Below are 12,647 nucleotides of genomic sequence, written 5' to 3'. Positions count from 1 at the left end.
TTTCCTGTGGATCTGGCACTTGGTCTGTGCAAAAGTTCCGTCTCTGAAAGTCCTTTCTATGTGATGGACAAGTCCACAGGTATTCAGATGGTCCATATTCTCTTGAGATTCTTATTGTCAAAGGACAGCCCATTTCAGAGAAGTCTAAGGAGGCCAGAAGCTCAGGCACTGGCCAGTGAAGGAGGCCCATCCAGGGTGCAGAAGCCCACTCCAGTTCCCTGGCTCCCACCCTCTCTCCCCTCTCTGGAACTTCATTAAGAGCTGATGCCCTTCCCTCATCTCAAGACTAGAGACAGCTTCCCAGGGAGCTTTGTGGCAGACGAGGCATGCTGAGTACCAGGAATACTGAGGACAGCAGCCACCAACCCTTCTTGGGCTTTCCAGTCTCACACCTGGGAGGACGGGACAAAAAGTCAAGAGTTTGTATGGCCTCATCAGGCAGGCTGACTGTGGCTTCCCTTGGCTCTGTCTGCACCCCATTAATTATCCTCTTCTTGCCTCTCAGGATCTGTTCTTGACATGCAGGCTTTTCTGATGGTACCAAGAAGATAAGGGCAGTAAATCATGTTCTTCAGTTCTTCTGTACACACTCTTTCCTACAGACTCACTTTGAATGAACTGGCCCTCCATGCTTGTTGCATCAATCTCCCTTTTCCCTTTTGCCTGTACCCCCCCTAGATTCTAGACCCCACCTGCTTGGGAAAGTCTTCAATGCTCTGGTCTGAACTGTGTTTGGGCTTCCTCACCAGAGAGCTAGAACTATAGGTTAGTGGCCCCTTTTAAGTCACAAGTACTTTTCTTTAAAGATCAGCTGTGAGTGGATCTTCTTTTGGAGACCCACTTATGAGAAGCAGCCTAGCCAGATTTGGAGGGACCATGGAATGGCTCATGGTTCCCAGGAAAAGGGTAGGTGATTCTGTTTCTAGGCTGAGGGTTGGAATTGTCTTCCAGCTGTGACTTTCTCTGTGTTTATCTCTCTAATTTGGGTGAACCCAAGACAGGAAACCGATTATATGTTGGAGGATCCATGAGGACAGGGTCTAGGGGCAAGCATCTGGCTAAAGCTCTCCAGCCTGAAAGGATGAGTGGCCCAAGAAAGGCAGACATCCCAAAACCAGGCAGGTAACTATCCAGGTAGACAGAGACTATATAAACAGTAGATTCTGACAAAGGCAGACAGGAGTCTGACAACATTAAAGAATCAGGCAGTAGGGCTGGCCAGACAGGTATCAAGAACCCTGAGAGTTACAGGATTTGAAAGGGCCATGCCAGGCAGGTGGCATAACAATGAGGGCCAAAGTTGGCCAGGATCCCTCAGAATGCCTCCTCCTCTTCCAAAGAAGCTTTCAGAGATGGCAGGAACCGGGGCAAGTTTCAGGATGGAAAGCAATTCTGGAATGTGACCATGTAAGGGGAAGGTGCATATCACCCTGGATTTCATGAGAGGCAGCCTGGAGTGATACAAAGACAGTGGCATTAGGGTCAGACAGCCAGGGGTAGTGGCAGGCTTGGAGGTACATGCACCCCTCTGCAGTCCTTCTGTAGCTACCTCAAATCCTAGTGAGGGCAGAGCAGTTGTGGGCTGGTCGGACCTGTTCTCTTCTGCTCCTCCTTTGGAGTAAGCAGATAGAGCACAATTAGACCCGCCCTGATGCTAAATTGCCTCCTTAACAAAAAAGAAAGCAGAAAAATAAACAAATAAAGAGAGTGAAATGCAACTACAAGCCATAGCAGAGACAGAGTCCTCAGGCAGCCAGGGTATCCCTCTCAGACTTCCCCCATCTGTTCTGCTCCCTGGGGCCTTCCAGCTGAGCTCTGCTTTGAGGGGAGGGCCCCTGTCACCCTCACAATCTGTCATCTTTGATACCACTTGGATCTTGTTTCCTGCAGAGCTGCCAGGGGCCATGAGGATACCGTGCCTGTCTGTGGGCAGTAGGCCAGGAGGCCCATGCCTACCATTGGCACCTGGGCTGGGTGGGAGGAAGGGTAGGAGGGGTGGAGAACAGGGGTCTGGGTTGTGGAACATCCTGGCCGAATCTCAATTTCTCCATGCATTCCTCCTCCCTCGGCTGCCAAGCCCTCCCATTTCCTGCCATCTGCGATGGGTGTCTCTAGGGAGACCCTCTCCTTTCTAGCTTGCTCATCACTTTGTCTGGACGCTGGGAACAGGCTGGTCTCTGAACTCCCTCGGGTTGATCTGCGCTCCTCTCTGTGCTGCTGAGGGCTGGGCTCTGCCTGTGCTCTATGCTGCACCCGCCTCTCAGGCAGGTGGCCATCTCTGCCTGAAGACCTGGGTTCTCGGCAAAGAAGGTAAGGACAGTAATGGAAAATAGGAGATGGTGACCACAGACTACTGCTGCACAGACTGAGGTGCCTTCAGCCCTGCCCCAGAGTGAGCAGTGGTGAAGAACACTAGCCATGGGGCTGCAGGGACTCAGGTCCGAGTCCTTGTTCTCTCACTCATGTGCAGCATCTCCATCTGCAATGTAGGCAGTTTGGCCAGAGGATTTCCTATGCCACCCAACACCCACTGCGTCCAGGATGATCCTGTAGATACACCCCTTCCATTTTTTGAGCTCTTTTTCTACTCTTTAAACCCTGCTGTGACTGTTAGCTGGCAGTAGTCACCAGTGGGGGTGCAAAGAATACTGATTTGGGCACTTAAGACTGTCCCTTGGGTATGATCCTAAGACCCTGGTCTCATTAGTATCAGGTCCTGACCAGCTGGGTGAGCCAGGCAGCTGGGAGGCGAGGAGGCTGGTCATTTCCAATTTGATTTAAACCCTTTGTTCTCCAGATCTCCTTGGCAAGGACAAAAGCAAACACCAGGCAGTCTCCCCAGCCATTCATCCACCAGTACATTCACTTGTTTAACCTTTATAAGGCGGTATAACATCATAAGGGGTCAGTGGAATTAGTTTGATCTGGTTTCTAAATCCAGCTCTGTCACTAATTAGCTAGGTAATGCTGGGCATGCAACCCAACCTCTTTTGGCCTCACTCGCATTATCTCTAATATGAGGAGACAATGGTGGTACCTACTCCATGGACTATGTATTGGAGGCTTGTGGCACTAATTAAGTGCTCAACAGATAATTTTATCATTATTATCATTAAACTGTTTATGATTCCATGGGAAGAAAGATAATCAACAGATAGATACCCACTCTTTACTCAGAAGGTACAGGTATCCCCCCAAAAGTCAAGCTTTTTATGTTTGAAGGCCAAGAAAATCTCTTCAGTAGGAGCTGAGGTTTAGTTTGGTGGCACAAATCTCTCACTCTTGGGGGGAAAAAAAAAGTGGAAATGCCTCATGGAAGTCCAGAACAGATTTTCAAATACAGTGATATCTCAGTAGTTGAACTCAATTTTTTTCCAAATTTATGTTCAGACACTGAAAAGTTTGAGAACTGAACATATTTTTCTCATAAAGAAATAAGGGAAAACCAAATAATTGGTTCTGAGGCCCCCAAAATTACACTTATAAATTCATTTTTCCAAGACTTTAAACAAATTTTTCAATGATTTCTTTAACTCTATCATGATTCTCAGTTTTCCTCTTAGCTTTATTGCAGGGATCACTAACTTTCTTTGGAGCCACAGTTACAATATTTTATGCAAATAAAGGACAAAAAAAAAGTGCACAATGACAAATGTTTTAATGCACTAACACAAGCACTGTATGTTGTCTGGGTGACAGCAGCGCTTAGACTGAAGTGTCACCCCTTAGTGTCTGTGCTGAGATGCGACACTCTCAGCCCATACATGTTTTTTTTCAAGTCTGATTTTCAGTTTGACTATATGCAAAGTTATCAAAATCAAGAATATTTTTGAACTTTGCTATTTGAGTAGTGGAAAGTTCGACCTTGGAGCCATTGGACAATTGAGGTATCACTATAATTGACACATTTAAAAAAAAAAAATCTGTGAAGGGATTGCCCCAGCTCAGGTATGGAGGCTGCTATTTTGAAATAGTGGCTCAGTGGTGGGGCTTTCAGGACAAGGAAGGTCCTGCCCTCACAGGCCAACATGTCCAAGGCCCTGTCAGTTTCTCTCTCCCCACACATCCTAGTTCCTGACCTCCTACTCCCCAAAGAGCAGGGCACAGCAACTTCTAATTTGCCTACTGCTAGTAGCACCCAGCTTGTCCCTGCCACCACCTGTACTGGCAGTGCTGGCCTGTGTCCCTTCAGGATGCTGTGGAGACTGCTGACTGAGGATGTCGATTTACTGCTTTCCATTAGCCAGACCTCTGACAGATTCCAAAGGCCTCAGCCTGACATGAGCCCACATGCCAGCTGGGAAAGGTCAGATCCCAGGAGCACGGCCAGCACAGGTTTCTCAGATGGGACTGACACAGTGGCCCTGCTGATGGGCCATCAGATGGCACATGATCTTATTTCTTTTGTCTTAATTTGACAGCCTGAAAATTTGCTTTTGGTTTAAACACATTTAGATGGCCCTGTCTTCTCTCTGTTGTCTTCAAAAGCCATAAATGATGTTCCTAAGGGTGCCTACCTGCTGGCTGACTGAGAGGGCTTAGGAACATAACTCTGGACTCTCAACACCTGTCCCTGCTTGGCTGACCATGCGGTTGGCACAGGGGGGTATTGCAGCGAGAGGTGGGAGGTCCAGGCACGAGGCCTGATTCTACCAGTGTTTGCCAGGATGACCTTGAGCACATCATTTAATCACTTTGGGCCTCAGTTTGCTTATCTAAAATGGAGAACAACTGTTGCCCTAAGTGTGCTTCATGATAATCATGTGGTTAATTACTTGAGGTCTTCTTATGAAGAGACAAATTGTGAAAGGGACTCAGAATAAAATATATTCAAGAGAATTTTGGATATAAATGACTTCAGGTGTTGCACTCATCTGTCCCCTTGAGCAAAAACCTACCCAACTTGCCTAAGCATGAACATTGTGGCATATAAGCTCAAGTACGGCCCTGTCCAGAGTCCTTGCTTTGGGCACAACGGAGCTCCTTCCAAGGCCTGACTGATACTGTGACCAAGGGAGGATGTGGCTAAGTTGCAAGCATCATGCCCACGGATAAGGAGCAGCCAGGGTCCTGCGAACAGGGTCCTGCTGCTCAGATCAAAGCCGGCAGGGTGAGTTCTGGGTGGGATGGTGTCCCGCCCTCACTTTTCCCCAGTACAAGGGGAGAACAGCCCTGGTTCCACAGAAGCAAAGCAAGACCTTCTCTTCCCTCCCAGCTCCCAGTGAGGCTTTCGGGGTGGGGGTGGGGGTGGGGAGAAACTGCATGCCACAGACTCTCTCCAGTGTCTGCAAGCTTCTCTGCCCAAGGTAGCTGCAGGGCCATAGCTATAACCTCTGTGTTCCTTAGAGCTGATCCACAGTCACTCTCTAGTAACGAGTGCTGTAATAATAAAAATAATGGCACATTACAGTTAATGTTGTAGGAAACAGAACAGATCTTATTATTGCCCTTTATGTAGAGGCAAACTAGACATTGAATTGTTATGGGATCTGCCAAAGGTCACAGAGCTGGCACAGGAACCCAGGTCTTCTGATGCAAGAGCCAGCAACTAGATCTTCAATAACATAGTGAACAGCTCCAACTGGTGCATCCCAGAACCTCAAGAGGGAGTAGGGTCCATGCAGCTAACATGGTGGTCTGGGGGCCTGGGTAAAAGCAGAGTACAAGAATTCTGGGGAGCAGAAATATGTCCAAAGAGCTGACAACAGAGCCAGGGGTGTCTTCCACTACTAGAAGTAAATCCTAGCTCTCCATGTCCTCTTAGTCATCTACCCAAAGAGTTTGAGAGATAAACAGAGCTCCAAAGGCAGCACCTGCATGGGTGACTGTCCGTGTACTGGGACCCACAGCTGCCTTTCAGGGCTGAGGCATAGCCACAGGGAATCTCCCAGGGCTACAACCCGCAGCCCAACTTAGCTAGTGGGGGGCACAACACCACTGCTCCCAGGGAATGAGCTCCTCAGCACAGATGGGGTCCATTCCTAGTGGCCTTTGTTCCCACTCTCCCACAAAGCTGCAACTCTTAGTGCTAATCACTAATGCCACTCTCAGGGAAGTTTGCAGAAGTTCAGATTCAGGATCTCAGTTCCAAGCAGAGAGGAAATATGCAAATTAGAGAAAAAATGGTATAGCTAAGTTCATTATTTTATTTTGTGAGCAAGTTTACAAAGCCTCGTTCGTGGGAGGTGCAGCTGTCCATTAGAAACAGACTCCTGCCCCAACGCCAGGCAGTGAGCCTGCTGAACCTCCTGGGCAGATCTCGATGAGGCCATGTTCACAGGGTACCCAGCAGGATGCGAGAAGCACAACTTTAATGTATGCTAATGTGTTCTCCTTCCCAAGCAGCACCTCCCAGGTTCCCTAGGCATTCCCTGATGGGGACAACTTTTCCATCACATGCACAGTCACACCCTTCCACAGAAATCCATGGCAACACCTTCAGAACTATCCTAAATATCACAATGATTTGGACCAGTGATATGAGAGGCATGACTGTCCACACAAGAGACCATCCCACACTGTGGCATCTCTGCTGCAGGTATGCAGGCTCCCACCCTCCTGGGCACCCTTGGCACCAACACCTAGGCTCTGTTTCTAGGTGTTTGCCAGAATCTCTGCCACTGCTAATTTCCTGACACTTCTCATCTCAGAGAAGTCCATAATAACCCACTTGTACACTGCAGCTACTTCCTTTTTAATATTAACACAAGAAAAGTCCTGGCACCCAGTAAATGTGACAGGTTTTCTCCTCAGTAGAGGTAAGAAGGAAGCTACAGAGTCACTACGCAGGCCTCTGGTCAACTGTGAACTTCCCCACAAGAAGCTTTGGGGGGCTGGGGATTTAGCTCAGCGGCAAAAGCGCCTGCCTGACAAGCGCAAGGTCGTGAGTTCGGTTCCCGGTACCAGAGAAAAACCAAAACCAAAAAAAAAAAAAAAAAAAAAAAAGAAGCTTTGGTTAAAGAGCCTAGGACTATGGTTACAACAGTGATGACTATAAGTTATGAAAACCCAAACCTGAGATGCTCCAACACCCCAAAATTTTCTCAAGCTCCACCAACATGATAACTAAAGTGGAACTTCTGTACTTGCCTTATCACAGTTGACCTGCAGGCACACTAAAAATGCTGCTTAAATTTTTATTTAAAATTATGAATATACAAAGCTCAAAATGTAAATGAATTTCATGCTTGAACTTGCATCATTCCCCCATACACATATGTTCCAACAACAACAATAATAACAAAACAGAAACAAAAAACTCCCTCATCTGATCATTTCAGACAAGGAATATTTAACCAGAGTTTCTGGTGCTGGCATGAACGGAGGGCTGCCCTCTCCCATCACAGGTCAAGCGGCAGCTGTGTAGAGCAAAGCAGGACACGGGGTCAGAAGGCAAGACTTACAGTCCCAATGCGGCCACTTACTAGATGTCTGGCCTCAGGCAAGTCCTCTGACCTGCTGAGCCTCAGTAAGAGGGGATGAGAAAAGTACATGGCTCTGGGATGGTTGGGAGGATCAGATGAGATCAGAGTACATACAGCAAGGGGAAAAGGGGCATGGGGTATCTGTAACCTTGTATGCCATACCAGATTTTGCATTTCCTCAATCAACTGCCAGTCTTCGTTCCTAACCTGGAACCTGATGGCTCTACAAACCTAGCCCAGAACATGGCATTTGCCCCTATCATCCTGCAGAAGTTTACCAGTTCCTCACAGTCTAATGCCCTCTTAACTCACCTCTTGTCCCTGCTTTCCCCCATCCATTCAGTGCGCCGGTGCACCTGCAGACTGGCACAAGCCACATCTTGTTTATTCCCTGTCTTTGCTTCTACCTCTTCCCTAAACATCTGTCTCCTCCCCATTCCTCTAGCCCCCTCCAACTCTGGAGTTGTGCTTTATCTCCAGTGAGTTTAATGCTTCTCTGATAAGACCAGTTAATCCTCTGCTGCTCCTCTTTTGCAGATGGAAGAGATTAGAGGCAAAAGGGTTAGCATCTATCCTTCAAGGGCACATAGGACATGAGCAGGGAATTGGATCCTGCTTTCCCACCTGATGCTCTAGACAGGGTCCCCAGTATTTCTGGTTAGGTGCAGCACTGGCTTTTTCCAACTCATGAGCCTCCTGACAAGCCTATAATGAAAATGGAAGCACGGGTATTGGTCAAGTGGCCTGTAGACTCACCAGATTCCCTGGGCAGCTGGGCTGATCTGGTCCTTAAGAGCAATAAGCTCCAAGGAAGCAGCTCTATGACCAGCAGTAAAATGTACCTGGTAACAAGAAGGTAAGACTAGCTCAGCAGGAAATGATTCTGACAGGCAAAGTCTAGGCAAAGTCTAGGATTCTCCGAGTTCATGATGCATGTGGAATGGTGCTACAAGGCTTGGACATCATGTTTCCTTGGGCAAACACTGAATGCCACTTTATGGTAGATAGTGTCTGCTGCGTGTCAGTCCTGAAATACAGAGCTCAGAAAGGAGATGGAGGAAGCACACATTGAGAAGCACACCTAACTAGGAAATTCAGAACAAAACAGAGATGACCGAAGACAAGAGGAAGCTATAAACCACATGGAATATTACTGAAAAGGTTAGCATCTTTCAAGTGTCCACTGGATTCGGCAATAGGGAAATCACAAGCTTCAGTATGAGCAATTTCCACATGGATAGAAGCCAGCATGGACTGAAGTGAACAGGCCATGGAGGTGGGTGGGTAGAGTCAAATTCTCAATAACCCTGGCTCTAGAGTAGTAGAGATAGGTCCAAGCTGTCTCCTGAAGTAGAGGGGTGAGCGGTGACCTGAAGTTTCCCCCAACTGGCATGTGAGATGACTTGCATACCATCCGCCCTTGGCTGAGCACAGAGAGCTCCCTTCCAGTGCTAGAAGATAATGCGCACAGAAGGACCTTTAGCTACTGCCAGATTTCCCTGACCTCAGCTTCATCTCATTCATCTCTGTGCACAACAGCCCCATTCCCTGCTCGAACCTCATTCAGGAAACCTCTTGGGGCTGTGCTCCAGCATTCAAAACTTTCCATCATAAAAGTCTCCTGCTTCTGTTGGAAAGCTCTTGCATACCCAAAAGGCAGGAAGAAAGCACAGAGAGCCTCCAGATGTACTCTGTCTGGTCAAGATCCAACCTTAACCTTCTCTTTCCTAGACGGTTGCCGTCAGCCCTCAACTTACTTTTCAGACACCATTTATTATTCTCCTTGAGCACTCCACTGCAGCCAAGATATGCCGCCTTAAAACACCTTTTATTTTCCCACCTCCAGTCACTTGCTGTCTTTCTGCTTTGGGATTAGTTCCCCCTCCTTACCTTGTTGGATGGGTGTTCTCCATCCCTCAGAGTCTAACTTGAGTCTTTATACCTTGAGAAAAGTCTGTCTGGGGCCCTCCTCTCTCAGGCATTTCCCATAAACTGCCAGGGACCACTGGTTTTTCCTGCATGTGAGGGAACAGTGAGGCTCTGTACACGTTCCATTGCTTTCTCTGTGGCCTATACGTCAGAGGCACTTGGTAAATATTTGTTGGTGAGATGACTGAGAAAAAGCCATCGGCCTTTTCTCCCCATAGGGTGAAGACTTTTAATAGTTGGTTCAAGCCTGCATTAGAAGGATTCCCCAGGCCCCAAAGAGACATAAATAGGTGCTGCAAGTGTTTACCAGACTGGCTTCTATAAAGTCATCTGAGGAAGTGTCACGTCACTTGAGTTCAATCTCAAATTGAGCTGTGAGAGCCATCAACTATTTAAAATGCTCAAAAGAGAAGCCTAACCCTTCTTGGAAATGTTTAACACTTACAGAACAAAGCGTATGTTTTCTTTTAACCCTGTAAACAGAAGATTATTTATTGTCATTTTAAACTGTGGATTTTCTGTGGCACAGTACTTTTGAAAATACTAGAAAAGCGTTTTTCTGACCCAAACTTCTTTACCACCTCATGCTTCATGTGACAGCAAAGGGGATATTCAGCCTACAGTGTTTTCTGCACTCAAGGTAAAGTAGACATAATAAGCAATGGACCGCAGCAACTTTCATGCAATATGAGTTCACATTAAAAAGTAGACATTGGCAAAGTTTTCAGGGCATAAACATTTTGTGGAAATTGGTTCAATAAAATCTGGCATGCAAAGTGGGCTTAAACACACAGCAATTATTGCAACCACGAAGTGATAGGTAGATTCTGGACACACATCTATAACAATGCATTTTATGATTTCTTGGAGACTTTTTGTTCCCCTTGCACCAACCACACGAAAACCTGGAATCTTAAAATATCAAAAGTAGTAGTTAAAAAACAAAAACAACAAAGTGAACAATAAAGAAGAACCTCTTTCCAAATCCCAAATACAAGAACTCAGTGGGGCAGGGGCAGGGAATAAGCTGTTACTGATTCATGCCCACAAAAATTGATTCCACCGTGGACACAACTTCCTCTAGACTCCAGAAAGTTCCACCACCACTGGCGTTTATATAGACAGAACAGACATGCCATGTCTTATGGAAAGAATTACTTTTCTATATATTTGTTTTTGATTTACTGACTTACAAGAGACTTGAAACCACAGAGAGCCCCTGTGCATTCTTGAGAAAAGTGAGGCTGTTTCTCTTCAGTCCCACTTGGCTTCCTCTCCCAGGGGCTTCAGGCTATCACAGAAAGAAGTTACTGTCCCCCAGTTTAGTTACCCACTGCCACCTGGGAGGGCGTCCCTTGGTCTGTCGCTTTCCCTGACTTGGCTGGAAAAAGCAGGTTTTGAAAAATAAAAACAAAACCAGGTTTAAGACACATGTGTTGAGCTATAATCATCCTTTTGAGGGTATATCTTTTAAAATGGCATGATTTACTCAAAATAATATCCTCCCCGCCCCATTTCTCACATCTAACTGTCTTCCAAAAAGACAAGCACACAGAGTGCAGAGATTGTGTGAACAGGGAGCTCATGTTTTTTCACTAGCAATGGGCTTTCTCCAGCACTGTTTTTATGCTAAAAGAGAAAAGTGCAGATTCTAGGAGGGAAAAAGAAACAAAACGAGCTGTCAAAATTCCTTTTAGCGCCTATGACTAGTGTTAACTTACATGCTCCCAGAGTGCAATAAAAAGCCTGCAAATTGCTGCTGAAAAGATGGTTTGACCTTTTAAAATGAGAACTCCTCCACCCCATATCTGTATTAAACAGGTAAACCCTGGACGCTCTAGAGTTTTAGATTAAGAGATGAAATGAGGTTGTCTCTCCAGAAAAGGGTTTCCCTACAGACCGCAGGCTAATTAGCGTGTTCTAGACCTACATTGTAACAGCAGGTAGAATGCAGGCCCCAAACCTTTTAAGCGTTGTAGTTACTAACTACTCAGTCTAGTTCTGAAAGGTGGCGGCAGGGGAGTTACGAAAATTTAGTTTTAAAATAAAAGTCTTAGGCACGACCGCCCATACCCTGCGCTTCCAGGGCAGGCTGTCGGCCCCTGGCGGCCGGAGAGCCACGGCCAAGCTGGGTCTCCACCGCAGCAGCCAAAACCCGAGCGCACCGAGCGGCGCTGCTGAAAGAAGTTGGAGAGCTCCCAGCTTGACAAGAATTTGCGGTGGGCGCCAGGGAATTCCTTCCCGCGCAGCAATTAGGAAAAGTTTTGAAAAGTAAAGACCCTGGACAGGTAACAGGGACTCATTCTTTTCCGGAGCAAGAACCACCGCGCGCTGCGCTGGACGGCTGCGCACACAAGGCCATCCGCCCTGCTTGGCCGGGACGCGCCTGGTGGCTTCCAGCTTCCCACCACCCCAGTGCGCGTCTTCAGGGCATGGAGCCAGACAGACGGCTCCGTTGGGCTACCACGTCCAGACGGAGATGCCTCCGGGTTCCCCGGCTTGGAGGACAAGGTCGAAATCATCAACTCTTCCGAAGCCTCGGACCTTCTCTTCCAAGCTGGCCCGGGCTTCTCCAAAGGGCGCGCGGCACGGCCCATGCGCCCCCGGCGCTCCACGACACTCCTCTCTCTACGCTTTACCCCAAACTCTTCTCCGGGAGCCCCGCAAACACACGGAGCCCCGAAAACTCCCAGGGCACTCGCCAGTCACCCCCACCCTTGCCTCTCCAACCCTTCTTGTCGCGTTCTTCCCACCCCGCAAGGCTCTCCTCACGTTTCTGGGGAGTAAGAAGCAAACCACGAGAAAAATGTCTTTGCGAGGAGCCTCCCTACACCCGCCCGGTCCCTGAAACAAAAGCGCAGGGAGGAGGGAGGTGGGTGGGGAGGCGGAAGGAAGGTTTAGTAAGAGGAGAGGATGGGGACCGCGGCGAGGAGGAGCTGGGGAGGGGTCGAGGGGAGAGCGGAGACGGGGCCAGGACCCCGCTCCTGTCGCTTACATGCCCAGGTCGCTGTAGGTGTTGAAGAACTCCATCTGGTTGCACGCCTGGATCCAGCCCACGACCCAGGTCTCGTGGCGGGGGATGGGGGGCATGACCACGCGGGCCGAGGCTTTGAAGTAGGGGGTCTTGTAGCGCAGGACGATGGGCGAGGTCTCCTCGATGCGCGTGGGGCACTGGTCGATGGTGGCGCACACATCGTACACCACGATGTTCTCGCGCCGGATCCGCGCCTTGCAGGTGATGCTTTGGATACAGCCCATCCTGCCGCCCGGCGCCGGCGCGGCGCGGCGTGGGGC

General features: G+C 48.3%; 1 protein-coding gene and 1 long non-coding RNA gene across 3 annotated transcripts in view; one reads left to right on the top strand and one right to left on the bottom strand.

Annotated features, from left to right (window-relative positions):
• Positions 1-12,647, bottom strand: part of Fam78b (family with sequence similarity 78, member B) — a 96,630-nt gene extending 83,983 nt beyond the window's left edge. For both annotated transcript variants that reach the window (XM_005398241.2, XM_005398240.2), the window contains exon 1: positions 12,349-12,647. In XM_005398241.2, the coding sequence (XP_005398298.1) occupies positions 12,349-12,611 (263 nt within the window). In that variant the 5' untranslated portion in view covers positions 12,612-12,647. The remainder of the gene's footprint in view (positions 1-12,348) is intronic.
• LOC102029484 overlaps positions 12,344-12,647 on the top strand; it is a 122,069-nt gene continuing 121,765 nt past the window's right edge. Inside the window, exon 1 of the long non-coding RNA XR_263121.2 lies at positions 12,344-12,417. This is a non-coding gene — a long non-coding RNA (uncharacterized LOC102029484). The remainder of the gene's footprint in view (positions 12,418-12,647) is intronic.

The sequence above is a fragment of the Chinchilla lanigera genome, unplaced genomic scaffold (assembly GCF_000276665.1).
Source record: "Chinchilla lanigera isolate Chin_1 unplaced genomic scaffold, ChiLan1.0 scaffold00061, whole genome shotgun sequence".
Classification (NCBI taxonomy): domain Eukaryota; kingdom Metazoa; phylum Chordata; class Mammalia; order Rodentia; family Chinchillidae; genus Chinchilla; species Chinchilla lanigera.
This window is presented reverse-complemented; position numbering and strand designations above follow the sequence as displayed.